General features: G+C 45.0%; 1 protein-coding gene across 11 annotated transcripts in view; it reads left to right on the top strand.

Annotated features, from left to right (window-relative positions):
- The window catches only part of TNRC6A (trinucleotide repeat containing adaptor 6A), a 43,728-nt gene that overhangs the window by 23,912 nt on the left and 5,404 nt on the right, over positions 1-14,412 (top strand). For 3 of the 11 annotated variants that reach the window (XM_058850173.1, XM_058850175.1, XM_058850172.1), the window contains 15 exons: positions 277-324; positions 2,755-5,343; positions 6,153-6,317; positions 6,464-6,639; positions 6,800-6,880; positions 7,314-7,365; positions 8,454-8,596; positions 8,928-9,074; positions 9,238-9,375; positions 9,597-9,725; positions 9,820-9,897; positions 10,142-10,352; positions 10,901-10,933; positions 12,781-12,912; positions 14,277-14,412. The exon at positions 14,277-14,412 is cut by the window's right edge and continues 23 nt beyond it. In XM_058850173.1, coding sequence (XP_058706156.1) covers positions 277-324; positions 2,755-5,343; positions 6,153-6,317; positions 6,464-6,639; positions 6,800-6,880; positions 7,314-7,365; positions 8,454-8,596; positions 8,928-9,074; positions 9,238-9,375; positions 9,597-9,725; positions 9,820-9,897; positions 10,142-10,352; positions 10,901-10,933; positions 12,781-12,912; positions 14,277-14,412 — 4,258 coding nt within the window. The remainder of the gene's footprint in view (positions 1-276; positions 325-2,754; positions 5,344-6,152; positions 6,318-6,463; positions 6,640-6,799; positions 6,881-7,313; positions 7,366-8,453; positions 8,597-8,927; positions 9,075-9,237; positions 9,376-9,596; positions 9,726-9,819; positions 9,898-10,141; positions 10,353-10,900; positions 10,934-12,780; positions 12,913-14,276) is intronic. The other 8 variants (XM_058850174.1, XM_058850177.1, XM_058850178.1 and 5 more) reach the window with 7 other exon arrangements.

Raw genomic sequence — 14,412 nt, forward strand, 5'->3', positions numbered from 1 at the left:
TTCATTAAATGCCAAATGTGTAACAAGTAGGTCGTAATGGGAATGTGTCATAAAAGCAGCAGAACTGCTAATTTGCACAGCCCCAGGCTGTTTGTTGTCCCTGCTCCCTGTGTGGGGAACGTGATTCAGAGCAGACAGTGAGACTGAGCTGGCTCTGAGATAAACCTGTCCTGGAAAAGGGGTCTAAGGACTGGGTTTGCAGCAGTGAGTGCTTTGGGGACTGTTCTCTCATTTGCTGAAGTAACACTTCTGTGATTTTCTCGCTTTTTTTTGTAGGCATGCCTCCCATTCGGGACTTGGTGAGCCACTCCCCTAACCAGTCAGGTTAGCTACTTCCATCTCACCTGCTTTTGCACTACGTGTTTGTGGTAGTTACGTGTTTCACACAATTTTGTCTGATTTTTTAATTATTATTTTTATTTTTATTCTTTAGCTTATGCTTTTCATTGGCATGGGTGTGTGAATGATTGCAGTATACTTTCTCTGTGCCATTGCATACTAATTTGGTTTACCATTTTTAATTTTCTAATTAAGTCAGAATTCATACTAAGAGTTTTTGTCACCTTAGCATTAAAATATTGGGTTTTTTTTTACGTTTATGCTTCCATGCTGACTTGCCTCTTTATGGTATTGAATAATCTGTGCAAGCTTGTGCTTCCTATCAGAGATATGTCACACTGGAGGAAACCATGTCTTGATTGCTTGCTGAAAGCTCAGGACTGTATTTACTGAAATGTGTTTGTTCATAAGGCCCAAAGGTGCAGTGATTGGCAAGGTATGGTATTGACAGTCTGGGGGTGCCAGGTGTGCTGGAGCAGGAAAAGGAGGCAGAGGGTGCAAGATTCAGGTATTTCTCAATTTACGCTTCTGAATCCTGTTTATTTTAGCCCATGTGATGACAAACTGCTTTTTAAATAAATAACAGTTCTTTGCAAATGTTTCCTGCAGGATAACTCATAGCTGGAAAGCATTAAATTAAAAATTACTGAAAGCAATCTTAGCAGATTACAGAATTTTAAGAAACTCGGGTTTGTGTAAATCTTTTCTTTGTCAAGGATTTAAGCAGCAAAAGTTCAGTTGCAACTTTAAATAGTTTTGGGAAGAAAAGCAAGAGTAGGTGTTCTGGCTCCTTGAGCTGTGCACCAAATGCAGTGTGTTGTCACGTGTCATTTTTCAGTTTTGAGGGTGTTTTGTGGTCTCTGCCAGATACAAAAAGTCAGAACTAATATCTGCTTGTTCAGTGTTTGTATCCTTAGCCTCTGAAATTCATGAGTTGACGAGGTTCAGGTAGGAATGTTCCAGAGCAGTGGCTCATGCTAGACATCACTAACATGTTTATGTCCAGGAGAAAGACTTGGTCTAAGTAGTTCTGTCTGTAATGGGAGAAAGTCAGCTGAGTGGAAGTTAATCACTGCGTGCTGCTGGTGGATTGGCTCTGCACAAACTGCGTCGCAGCTAAATTAGGGTAACAGAATTTTAATAAATACAAGCTTTCTTTATGTATTCTACTGCTGTGCAAATTAGAGTTTGTTTTACCATTTCCCTCTGACTTGTAGTCCTAACCTGTATTTCTCTGTGTGGAATGCAGGCTGTTTGCCATCTGTGTGCCTTGGTGTTGCTGTTAAAAGGGATGCTGTTACTGGGGTGATGTTTGTGTGATTCAGGATCTTGTTCTGTGCCGTTGGTTCTCTCGCTCCCAAGTGTGCACTCAGCTCTTTGATCAGTCCCTTAGTACAGGTTAAATGGCCTTTTTTAAAATGCCAGGGTGAGAGTTGAAACCTTGGGGTTTGTTGGGCAGTTGCTCAGACGTGACAGAGTTCTTGCAGCGCCACACCAACGTCAGGTTCTGGGTTACTCAGCTGAATCCTGATTCTGCAGGACAGTGGTGGCTCTCCAGGACTGTGGAGCTGCCAGACACTATCACAGCACTGTGTCTGCCTGCCTGCCCCACTCCTCCTGTTCCAAACTGCTGAGCCACCATCCTTGTTTCTCACCGTGATTTACCAGGTGAAGCTCAGCTGACTGCCAGGTGCTGAGGAGCAGTGGGCAATCCCTGCTCCACCTCTGGGAGCCGGGGTCTTGGACTCGGTTCTGTTTCACTGTAGGATGAGTAATATTGATATTGATTAAAAATTAATTTAAAATAGACTTGTGTGTCATTCTGAAAGCAGAACTTCAGATGGGTCTTGTGCTTTTTGTGCCAAGCTGGTGTTGTATAAAAGAAAATATCTTGACTAACTTGTACTGAAGGCTCTCTCACGGTGTCTGTAACGGGAGTGGGAAGGTGTGTGTTCCCTGGCTGCTGTCACACAGCAGCTGGTACTGCTGGGCCAGGGCCATGTCCTCTTGCAATTTCTGCCTTTCCGTGTGCTCTCGGGTTTTATTTAGTATTGTGATTTTTAATAGGCATTTCTGTGTTTTAGAAAATACTTTGTCTATGGTGATACAGAGTAGTCTTTAAAAAAATGTTTCTCTGGAAGAAAAAGACCTTTAGGAGTCTAAAGTTTTTGAGGTTTTTGTGAGAGCATCTCTGCATGCTGAGAGGTGCTCTGTGTTGTGCGTGGCAGCCTTTGGGCAGTTGTACTTAGAGCTTTCTCTGTCACTTTTCATGACTGTAGTTTTAACAGAAACAAAATAATAAGCAAAATAATTCCTGGCTTAATATCTTTATACTTTTTTTCCCCCTCTTCTGCTTAATGAAGTAATAATACTAAACTCATAATAATACTCTTGGGCTTTCCTTCTTCATTTTAGATCTGAACCACAGTGGTCTAGGATCCCATTATGAAAATTCTCACTGGGGACCAGTCTCTTCAAATAGTGACTCCAGCACAAACTGGGATAAAGTTATTGTAGACGGCTCTGACAAAGAAGCATGGCCATCAATCACTGGCAGTGACCCAGAGCTGACTTCAGAATGTATGGACACTGACTCTGCCTCCAGCTCTGGGTCGGAGCGGAACCTCGTTATCATGGCTTCAGGGAGCACAGGCGGAGAAGGCGATGGCATTCGCAATGGCATCGGACATGGGTCTCAGAATAAGTTTGTGGTTGGTAGCAACAGCAATAATGTGGGCAATGGAAGTATTAGTGGGCCGTGGGGGTTGTCCCATGGGTCCATAATAAGCACATGTCAAGTTTCTGTGGATGCTCCTGACAGCAAATCTGAAAGTAGCAACAATAGAATGAATGCTTGGGGCACCATAAACTCTTCATCAAATGGAGGGTTAAATCCAAGCACTTTGAATTCAAATGGCAACCATGGTGCCTGGTCCGTGTTGGAGAACAGTGGACATGCCCTGAAAGGGTCCGTGGGGAGTGGGAGTCCTGGCACAAGCATTCAGTGCAGTACCATAGGTCAGATGGCCAACAGCCAGAGTATTAACTCAAAAGTGGGTGGCTCAGCCCACGGTTCCTGGGGAAGCCTTCAGGAAAGTTGTGATTCTGAAGTAAATGGTACAAGGAATGTTTCATTCAGTGGGCAACCTCAAAACCTTAACACTGAAATGAATGGACCAAATAACACTACTAACTTTATGACCTCTAGTTTACCAAACTCTGCTGGTTCGGTGCAGCTGAACGAACTGCCCAACACTGCAGGGCCCGGGGCCTGGCGCGTGAGCACAATGAATCATTCTCAGATTCAGGCCTCTCCAGTGGCAAACGGCACTTCCATCTCTCACCTGAGCAACGGTGAGGCCAAAACCGGCGGCTCTTATGGTACTACCTGGGGTGCCTATGGCTCTAGTTACTCTGGAGACAAATGTCCAGGCCCAAACAGCCAAGCTAATGGTGACACTGTGAATGCAACTCTAATGCAGCCGGCCGGGAGCGGGCCTGGCAGCACTAACTTTCAAGTCAGCGGGAATAAAGGCGGAGGGGTGTGGGAGGCAGGGACAGTCAACTCCCAGAACGTGCCCTGGGGAAACGGGAATGGTGCGAGTGCTGGAGGGAGCAGAAGAGGATGGGGCAACCCTGCACAAAGCACTGGCACCAACATTTCCAACGGGGAATGGAGCAAACTGCCCAGCAATCAGCATTCCAATGAAGGTATGAATGGAAACAGCAGGAAGTTTACAAATGGATGGAAGTCTACTGAGGAGGATGATCTCAACAGCCAGAGTTCTGCTGCCTCCCAGATGGCTGAGCAGAGCAGCACATGGGCCAAAACAGGTACGGGGGACAGCGAGGGGAGCTCGGAGAGCACCGGGTGCCATGAGGACAGAGCAGCTACGGAAGGCCAGAACCGAGAGAGGAGGAAAGTTGACCAGCACACGTTACTCCAAAGCATAGTGAACAGAACTGACTTAGATCCACGTGTCCTTTCCAACTCTGGTTGGGGACAGACTCCAATCAAACAGAACACTGCCTGGGATACCGAAACATCACCGAGGGGCGAAAGAAAAACTGACAATGGGACAGAGGCCTGGGGGGGCTCTGTGGCACAGACTTCCAGCTCAGGGGGGTGTGTGGATAGACCTAGCCCTAATAATAACGATACCTCATCTGTATCGGGGTGGGGAGATCCAAAGTCTGCTACAAGGTGGGGAGACTCCAAAGGGTCAAACAGCCAAGGGGGGTGGGAAGAAGATTCTGCTGCTACAGTAATGGTCAAGAGCAATCAATCGTGGGGGAGTGGCAAAGAGGAAAAATCATCCTGGAATGACACACCGAAGATGAAGCAGGGATGGGGAGATGGACAGAAGGCCAGCCAGGGTTGGGCAGTGTCTGCTGGTGATAGCTGGGGTGAAAACTCTAGAAGCAACCACTGGGGTGAGGCAAAGAAATCCAGTTCTGGAGGCAGCAACAGCGACAGGTCGGTGTCTGGTTGGAATGAGCCGGGTAAATCAAATTCTGTTTCTTGGGGAGGCAATAATGTAACCCCAAACAACTCTTCAGGATGGGATGAGCCTGCGAAGTCTAATCAGAGCCAGGGCTGGGGAGACCCTCCAAAATCCAATCAGCCTCAAGTCTGGGGGGACTCATCGAAGCCAATCAACTCTCCTGAGTGGAACAAACAAGATGTTGGCTCTTGGGGAGCCCCGTCTGCCACGAACAAACCCCCGGGGTCCGGCTGGCTGGGGGGGCCAATGCCAGCCCCGGCAAAGGAGGAAGAGCCCACGGGCTGGGAGGAGCCATCCCCCGAATCCATACGCAGGAAGATGGAGATTGATGATGGAACTTCTGCTTGGGGTGATCCAAGCAAATACAACTACAAAAATGTGAATATGTGGAATAAAAATGTCCCTAACAGTAGCAGCAGTTCAGACCAGCAAGCACAGGTACATCCGCAGCTACTGTCTTCAAGTGCCATGTCTAGCAAGGAGAGCAGTTCGGGTTCTGGTAAGCCTGGCTTTTACCCAAATTTCTGTTTTCTATCAATTACAAAGCACTTTTTTAGTCTTGCTTCTTAGAACAATATTTTAGTTTCAAAGTAGAAAGGGCAAAGTGGCAATGAAGTCTAGTTTCTGTTTATTAAAGGAATAATCAGCATTGTCACAGAGCATTGATATTTTTGTGCAGATTGGAAGATCTGCTCTAGTTTTAAATAACTGTGGTAATAAGGTCTAAACAGCTCTGCTTGAGTTCTGGGGAATGGGAACACAGAGAAAATACTTAAAATAGTATCTGAGGATTGAAATATTTTCCTAAATGATTCTAAAGCAGCTAAAATTTAATTTTGCCAATGAGCCTTCAAAAAAAAGGAATGTTGAACTTCTGCAGGATGGAATGAAGGCTGATGGGTTTATAAGGATTTGGTATCAGACTTTCTGGTCTTGTAGCTTCATGAGCAGTGAATAACAATTTTGGAGAGGAACTTAATGGGGTGTAGGAAGTATTTTGTACTCTCTCTCTTTTCCGAGTGCCAGATGGGGTCACTTATGTGTAACAAGCAGCTCTTAGCTTAATATCTTAGACATTTGTATTATCAGAATGCAATTCTATAAATACAAATTTGTATTTTTGTGATTAATTTTATTAATGGAACAGCTTGCAGCTGTAACAATGACCCTCACACAAAATGGAAATATGTGCTTACATGCTTTCTAATGTATGTTAAGGATATAGAAAAGGCAAAACACTTGAGTCTCTTTAGGTAGCTTTAAAATCCTGTTCAAAACGATGCCAATAACTCCCCGTGCTTTGCAAAGGTTGGGGAGAGCCTTCTGCTCCAGCCACTACTGTAGATAACGGGACTTCAGCGTGGGGCAAGCCCATGGACACTGGTACGAGCTGGGGAGAGCCTGTCAGCGATGCAGGAGGCACCTCTGGATGGGGAAACGCTTCTCTTGGGCAGCAGCCTCCAAATAAACCTGGTGAGTGCTCTCAGTGGCTTTGAGAAGGGGGAAATACCTCTGTGGAAGCTTCATGTGTTTCTGGGGTTTTTACCTTGCACTAGGCATCGAGCTGTTTGGTGAAGCTGCTGCTGAAATGTTCACTGCTGGGCTTTTTTCACCACCAGGGCCTAAATCTATGCAAGATAGTTGGTGTGGAGATGATATGCCATTGACTGGCAGTCGTCAGACCAGCTGGGAGGAAGAGGAGGATGTTGAGATTGGAATGTGGAACAGCAGTTCCTCACAAGAAGCTAACCCAGCATTAAACTGGCCACCCTACATGAAAAAAATGCCCACAAAGGTGAGGAGCAGCTTGGGGCAAGGCTTGCTGTCATTTCTGAAAGCTTAAGTCAGAAGGGATTACTGCACTTACACATTACACTTTAATTTCCATTCTTAACACTTTGTGATGTAATTAAAGTAGGATCTGAGTATCACAGGAATTCCTTTCTGTTTTTAAGGGAATAATGAAAGGTGGAAATAAGCAAGATGAAACATGGATCAATCCATTCATTAAGCAATTCACAAATCTCAGTTTTTCAGTAAGTATTTGTCTGGCTTTGCTGCCTTTCCACAGGGCTTGTTACAATGCACAGACATTGAAATGCTCCATTGCCAAGTGTTCATCTTTATCGTGGTTTTCTTTTTACTTGTGTTTGTCTCCCCTGTCACCCATCCCTTTTCTGTGCATTCTCATTACAAAAAGACCTCTTTATTGATGAAAAGTGCTTTTGTAACCACTACCCAGCTATTCATCCCATAGCCTGATGCTTTATTGCATTTACATAGGAGTTGTGGTGAGGGAGCCTTTTCTTGACTGGATAGCAACTGAAGGGAGGAAATGCTTTAAAATAGCATCTGATTGTCTTGATTTTTCTCTTCTGCAGTTTCGAACTATAATAGTGTGCAGGAATCTCTTTGTTTTATCTTAAAAATATTATTGTTAAATAATTGTGATTTATTTTACTACTTCAGAGAGAATCACCAGAAGAAACCATACAGAGCAATAAGATGGACATGTCTGGAGGTAAGAACAGTAGTTGGTTTTTATTGTTTTTCCTTCTATACTCTCTTTTACCTTATATCCTTCTGTAAATTACATTTTAAAAATTATATGTAGTATATATAGCTATATACAGTTAAGTATATATTGCCCTAAAGAAAAACTATGTCCTTGTAGAGAAAAGTATTTGTGTGTGTGAGTAATGCTGCACACAGAATCACCTGGTTGCTATAGGAATATTGGCCACGTATCAAACTAAGCTTATTCATATTTATATGTGTTAAACTGACACGAGAGAATGCTTTCAGGGTGTGGTGGGTTTGTTTCTTATAATATAAATCTCTTGATTGCCCTCCAGGCACCTCCAGTGAGTATGATCAGAAACATTCCAAATCCCACACTGGCTCATTGGGTTCATTCTTGGAAACACATGTTCAGTTCTAAAAACTAAATGCTGAACAATTATTTTAGATCTGAACCACAGTTAATTAATTAATGCTGAACAATTATTTTAGAAACATTTAAACCTGTGTGCAAAATTACTTGGGAGCAGTTACAGTTTATTTGGTTCCATTCACTGTTAGGATTTCTTTAGCAAATAAGAGATGGTATAATTCTTGTGACATTAATAACAGTATACTATGATGGTAGAATGTTTAACTAAATTGCAGCATTGTAGTTTTTACTGTAGTTACTCTCCTTCTTCCACTTCAGAATTGTTTTTTTTCACTTTGGGGCTCCTAGTCTTTTCAGTAAAGGAATTGTTCTTTGAGTTTTAGATTTCAGTATTAGTGGCAAGCCTGATATTTAAATTGTTGCGAGTTTAAACAATTACACATTCTTGGTTTTAAGAGAAAGACGAGATTAATATTTGTGTGAAGCATTGCAAAATCTGTCAGTGCAGATTCCATGCCTCAGTTTTCTGTGGCTGTTGGTTCGTGGGGTTTCCTTTCCCTTCTCAGTAAAGCCCAGCGAGTGCAGAGCTGAGGAAGGGGGTGTTTGTTTTTGGGTGTCCTGCCCGAGGGCAGTGCCAGCTCAGCTGTCCCCAGGCACGCTGCTGCTGCTGTGGCTGAGGGGCCCCAGGGTGCTGAGCCACCCCTGTCTGTCCCCAGGGTTACTGCAGGACAAGCGGATGGAGATGGACAAGCACGGCCTGGGCGTGGGAGATTACAATCGTGTGGTTGGAAAAGGCCCTGGTTCTCGTCCCCAAATTCCCAAAGAGTCTTCCATGGATCGCGGTCCTTACTTCGATAAGGTGCGTTGTGTCTCACTGCTGGGCTCCTGGTGCTCTGCCTCCCGAGCTCCTGCCTGCTCCTGAGCCTTCTGCAGGTGGTGCAGGGGGGAGTGAGGGCTGCCTGGTCAATCCAGGAGCTAGATCTGTTCTTTTGAACTCACTGATACATTGTACTAAGCACTTTCTGTAGCCCTTCCTGGTGCCAATGACTAACCTGATCTCTTTTGTTTTCTGCCTATTTCCTGCTGGTGCTGGACTGTCCTGTGACTCTTCCCTTCTGCTCCTGCCATGGTTTCTCCCTTCTGCTTGCTTGCTGGCTGGTTGTTGTGCCTCGGTTTGTCTGTCCCATCAGGATGGCATTGTAGCAGACGAGTCCCAAAACATGCAGTTTATGTCCAATCAAAACATGAAGCTTCCCCCTTCAAATAATGCACTACCTAACCAAGCCCTGGGCTCCCTAGCAGGGCTGGGTATGCAAAGCTTGAATTCTGTTAGACAGGTAAGGCTGTGTGTGTATCCTTGGCATGTTACTTGACAGCATTTAATGATATAACATTGTAGCTGCCTGTGTGATTGATGTGTTTAACTTGTAATTGAAGTGTGTGGGGTGGGAGAAGCGGCAGAAGAGGTTTATTGTCACCGACTGCCCATCCTTTCCCCAGAATGGCAATCCCAGTGTGTTTGGTGTTGGGAATATAGCAGCACAGCCCAGGAGCATGCAGCAGCCTCCAGCACAACCTCTTAATTCATCTCAGCCTAATCCACGTGCTCAAGTGCCTCCTCCATTACTATCCCCTCAGGTAAGTGATACAGAAAACACTCTGTGTATAAACTATCTAAATGCTGCTTTCAGAAAATTGCTCCTTGTTTGTTGATGTTGCTGATATTTATTCTGTAAATATTTGGGAACATATTTAGCTTGATGAAACCAGGCATCTGTTGAGCAGAGGTTATAGTATTCTGCGTGTTCTGGGCTGAGTAAACCCGTTGCAGTCACCTTTGGCCCTGGTGTGTGTTGCAGGTTCCAGTATCATTACTGAAGTATGCACCAAACAGCGGTGGCCTGAGCCCACTTTTTGGCCCACAACAGGTAGCCATGTTGAATCAACTGTCCCAGTTAAACCAGCTTTCTCAGATCTCCCAGTTACAGGTAAGCTAGCCAGGCTGGTTGCTGGCTGTGGTGTGTGCCAGGGTGAGCGTGGTGTCAGTGTCCTGTTCCTAAACCGCCCACCCCTGTCTCGCAGCGGCTGTTGGCTCAGCAGCAGAAGGCGCAGCCTCAGAGGAGCGTGCCTTCTGGGGGTCGGCAGCAGCAGGAGCAGCAGGTGAGGAAACCTCTTCATCTTCACTTCTCAGACTCTCCTGAGAACTGCTTTTCATCCCGAGCTGCTTTTCTTGCTGTGACTCCTCCTGAAGTGTGCAGGGGTGGACGGAGTTTGACAGGCTCTGAAGGAGGGACTGGGTGCTGGGGTTTGGCTGTGCAAGATGCACAGGGTAAAGAGGTGCTTTTCATTCTCTTTCTCAAAACATGGAAAAGCTTTTGCTCATTGATGCTCTGTTTTTTTTAAGGGTCGATCTCTTAGTATGCAGCAACAGATGATGCAACAGTCCCGTCAGCTTGATCCAAACCTGTTAATGAAGCAGCAAACTCCACCCTCTCAACAGCAGTCACTCCATCAGCCCTCCATGAAATCCTTCCTTGAGAATGTCATACCCCACGCTACTCCTGAGCTGCAGAAAGGGCCCTCACCAATCAATGCATTCAGCAGCTTCCCTATAGGTGGGTGCCCTGCAGTCAGCCAGTGTTTGTGTGACACACAGCCCCGCTTTCCCCCTTGCCTCCTCCTGGAAAATGACTGTAACCCTGTCAGTACTTCCCGTTTTAGTGGAAGTGGTAATTCTGTGTGGGGTTACCCTTCTTCACCAAATGACTTTTCCCCAAGTACACTCATTCCCAGTGAGTGTTCGTGTCTCAGTGCAGAGTACTTTGCAGTCCTGAGGAATGACAAGCTCCTTTTAGTGCTCCTTTTGTCCCCTGGACCCCCAGGGTGATACAAAGTCCTGATTCCAGGAGCTAAAGGACTTTAAGAAGTAGAATCCATGAAAAGAATCCACTGATGTAGACACATTTTTTGGGATTTCAGAAACGCTTTCAATGGCTCTGGAATTGCAAAGGTAGAACAAACTGTCACTTTGCCTGTTAGTGGTTTTGTCCAGGAAAGAAAGATTTTGGCTTTGCATTTTTAAAGAATTGTTGTCTCATTAGACAAAATGTCTGAACATTTATAAATGCAAACATCTCCTGTTTTTTTCTCCCTACGTTTTCAGGCTTCTGTCCAATTTCTACTTCAGAAATTCCAGGCTTGTATATTTTCTTCTTACTTTAGGTCCCTTTCTAATGCTATCGTACTACAACTGTTTACCATTTACCTCTGTTCCCTTACCCCCATTTCTTTCCTCCCCTTCATTTTGCTTTTCTTCTCTTTTATTCTAACTGGGTCATTTCTGTTGGGCTGATTGCCTTTGCATTCTCATTGGCCTCTGCAGAGAAGTTTTTCCTGGCCGTGCAGCTGAGTCCCTGTGCTTGCAGGCAGAGTGGCACTGGCCAGGACAGTGCCACACTGGGGGGTGGCTTGTGGCCAGCCTCAAGTCCAGGCTGCTGCTTCAGAGCTGCTGGTGATGATTGGCATCAGTGTCCAGTTCTGCTTTCATTCAAAGGGCAAGGCATACAAAGGAAGTTTTTTAGCTATTGGAGACACTGTGTTAGTTCTAAGGAAGGGCATATTTCACTTTCTCTGTGCTGAGGGATTGCATCCTGCCCAGACCAGGCTCCTTTGTGTTTCATTCCTTGAGCTGGAATTGTATACTGCTCCATAGCTGCTTTCTTACATGAGTCATGGCCAGGTCTCAGGAGCCTGCAGGACGTGTGAGGTTGCTTTGAGAACCCTCAGGAGTCTGCCCCAGGACACACAGGAGTTGTTTGGGGTCCCTGTGTACAGTGATGCAAGTACACAGAGCCACACTCAGTCCTCACCTAAAGGTTTGAGGGTAGGAATAGCATGTCACTGGGATTTCTTCCCCTGAGGAACTGAGTTCAGAGGGAAGCTGGTGTCACCTCCCAGTGCACAGTGTGGTGGTACAGTCATGTGAGAGGGAGCCCACTTTGCCCAGCTGTCTCCTGGAAAATCCTGTGGGTTTGATGTTTTCTCCATGTTCTCATAACAGAGTCAGCAAGGAAAGCAAGGAGGTCCTGTTTCCATTCCAGGGAAGGGATTTGTCAAGATTCACTAGATGCTCACCCAAAACAGGGATTGGGGGCCAGAGCATCCTTTTCTCTCCCTAACCAGTTCTGCAGTCACATCCCAATTCATTATAGAATTAAGTATTTCTGTTAATAAAAACAACCTTTATCTGGCAAATAGTGACTATAACTGATAAACTAATGTTGAGTATACTGTAACTCACAGTATTACTGATATAACTAATATAAGGTCTTCCACAGTAGAATACAAAAAATTACTTCTGAGAGGAATATTTAAATTACAGATTATGTCCAGGTGCTGGTATCCATCACTCATCTCCCATACAGAGCAGTGGCAGAGCTGTGCCTGCTTTGGGCTGGCATTGACCTGGTCACAGATTGCCCCTCTGCCAGCTTGGGGTCTTTCTACCCCTTGTCTCAGAGGTCTGGTCTCTGCAGCTTCTCCAAAGGTAGTTGTGAGTTCAGGATTCTTACAGACTTGGAAAGGGAGTGGGCATGCCAGGGTCAAAACTGTGAGTACGATGCCCAAGCTCAGAGGAGCTGGTTCTCCCAGGTATTTGAGTTGATTTGGGTTGGCATTGTCTTGATTCTCTGGCAGAGAAACATCTGGAAGTACAGACCACAGCTAGTGGGTCAAGGCTAGTTCTGTTTGCCCCATATTTCAGGTATTTACATTTTAGCTTCTCTTAACTTCCTAATGTCTTCTTCCACTGACATTTTTGCATGAGGACATGAGCTGAGAATTTGGGAGTGCTTTGCATTGCTCAGCTTAGCTTCTGTGTGCAGAGAGTTCCCTGGTTTAAGTGCTAGAATGTTCCTCAGAACCAGAGACTTGGAAGCATGACATAACCATGGTAATGTGCTCTTCAGTGCTTTCTGGGACAGCAGTGGTGGTGAGCAGAAGGAGAAGTTTGGGCTGTGTCTCATCAGCTCTGTTTGCTTTCAGGAATGAACTCAAACTTGAATGTAAACCTGGATATGAGCAGTATTAAAGAGCCACAATCTCGGCTGAGGAAATGGACTACAGTCGACAGCATTTCGATGAACACATCCTTAGATCAAAACTCCAGCAAACATGGTATGTTCAGCATGGCCTTGAGCAGCACTTGTGGCAGGCACATCAGCCTGTGAGGATCTGGGTGTCAGTGCAGGTTTGCAGTGTTTGGGCTGTGGTTATAACTCCTGTGTCACAGCTTGTGTTGTGTTGTCTGTGCCAACGTGCTGCTTGTCTACCACAGCAGCCTCAGCTTTGCTGACTCTGCTCACAGAATGGTCTTGTGATGAGATTAGTAGATACATTCTACAGAATTCATTTTTGAACCAGAATTTTCTGTAAGTGGGACTGTTGCTACTAGCTTTACCTTAATCTTTAGTGGAGTGCTTCATATATTCTTTAACCAAAAGCTTGGTTTTCAAGTTTTCTCCCCCACCACCCTTCTGTCCTAAGGTGATTTTGGGGGATTTACCACATTCTGGGCATGGCTGACATTTTTACTGACAGGTTTTGGTTATGAATGTCTATGTTTGCATTCTAAAACTGGGGAGAGCTTAGAAGGGCTAGTACCATTGCTGTCATTAGTTTTAGAGGAGGTGAACTTGGTTGCTTCATGTTTCATTCCAGTAACCAAGATTCATATGACATTTCAACTGTTTCAGTTGCTTGAAATCTCATCCAATTAAAATTCGAGTCTATAGCCCAAGATTCTCTGTCTAAAGATAGTTTTAAATGTCCCCAGTCTCCTGTTACCGCTCAGTCTCAGATTGTCGGGGTATTTTTAGGTGCATCAGCTGCTTTGCTGCTCTGAGCTGCCTCTGGTGCCTGTAGTGGCCATTCCCTGCAGCTGCCCTGCTGAACCCATCCCACTGCTGCTGTTGCTTTACCTGTAGGCAATGTTTGCTGACCAGAGCTAGGAATTTCTGTATCGTGGGATCCCTGGTTCCCTCAGAACTGTAGCAGAACTGTCTGATAACTTCTAAACCATTCCTTTCTGTCTCCAGCAATTTTTAAAATTAAGGTTTTGCCTCCCCAGAATAGGAGTAGAATCTGCAGAGCTTTGCAGTAGCTAAAGATCCTTCACATGTAGCTGGTTCTTTCAAGAGCTCTCCCACCACAGAGCCCCCTTAGTCAAGTGGGGTCCCACAGAATGCTCCTACCTCTGGAATTAATATTTTACTTGAACTGAATGCATGTTACTTTGAATATATGTACTGTTTTAGTGAAGGGATTTCATGGGAGATTGCTCCTGAATTACTCAGACATATTTCATTTTGAGTTATACATCTCCAATATAACTTGGCATCACAAGAGGACAGCGTGCTGCTATATATTTCATGAATGATTTACGAGGGCATGATTTTATATATGTATTTATATAGGGATATAAAAACCGCCCATGAAAAAATATTTAACTGCTTTTTTTTTTATTTATTTTTTTTTATCAGGTGCTATTTCAAGTGGTTTTAGGCTGGAAGATTCTCCGTTTGTTCCTTACGACTTTCTGAACAGCAGTAACTCGCCAGCCAGTCCTCCCGGATCCATTGGGGACGGCTGGCCCCGTGCCAAATCGCCTAATGGCTC

This window comes from Poecile atricapillus, chromosome 14 (genome assembly GCF_030490865.1).
Source record: "Poecile atricapillus isolate bPoeAtr1 chromosome 14, bPoeAtr1.hap1, whole genome shotgun sequence".
NCBI lineage: Eukaryota > Metazoa > Chordata > Aves > Passeriformes > Paridae > Poecile > Poecile atricapillus.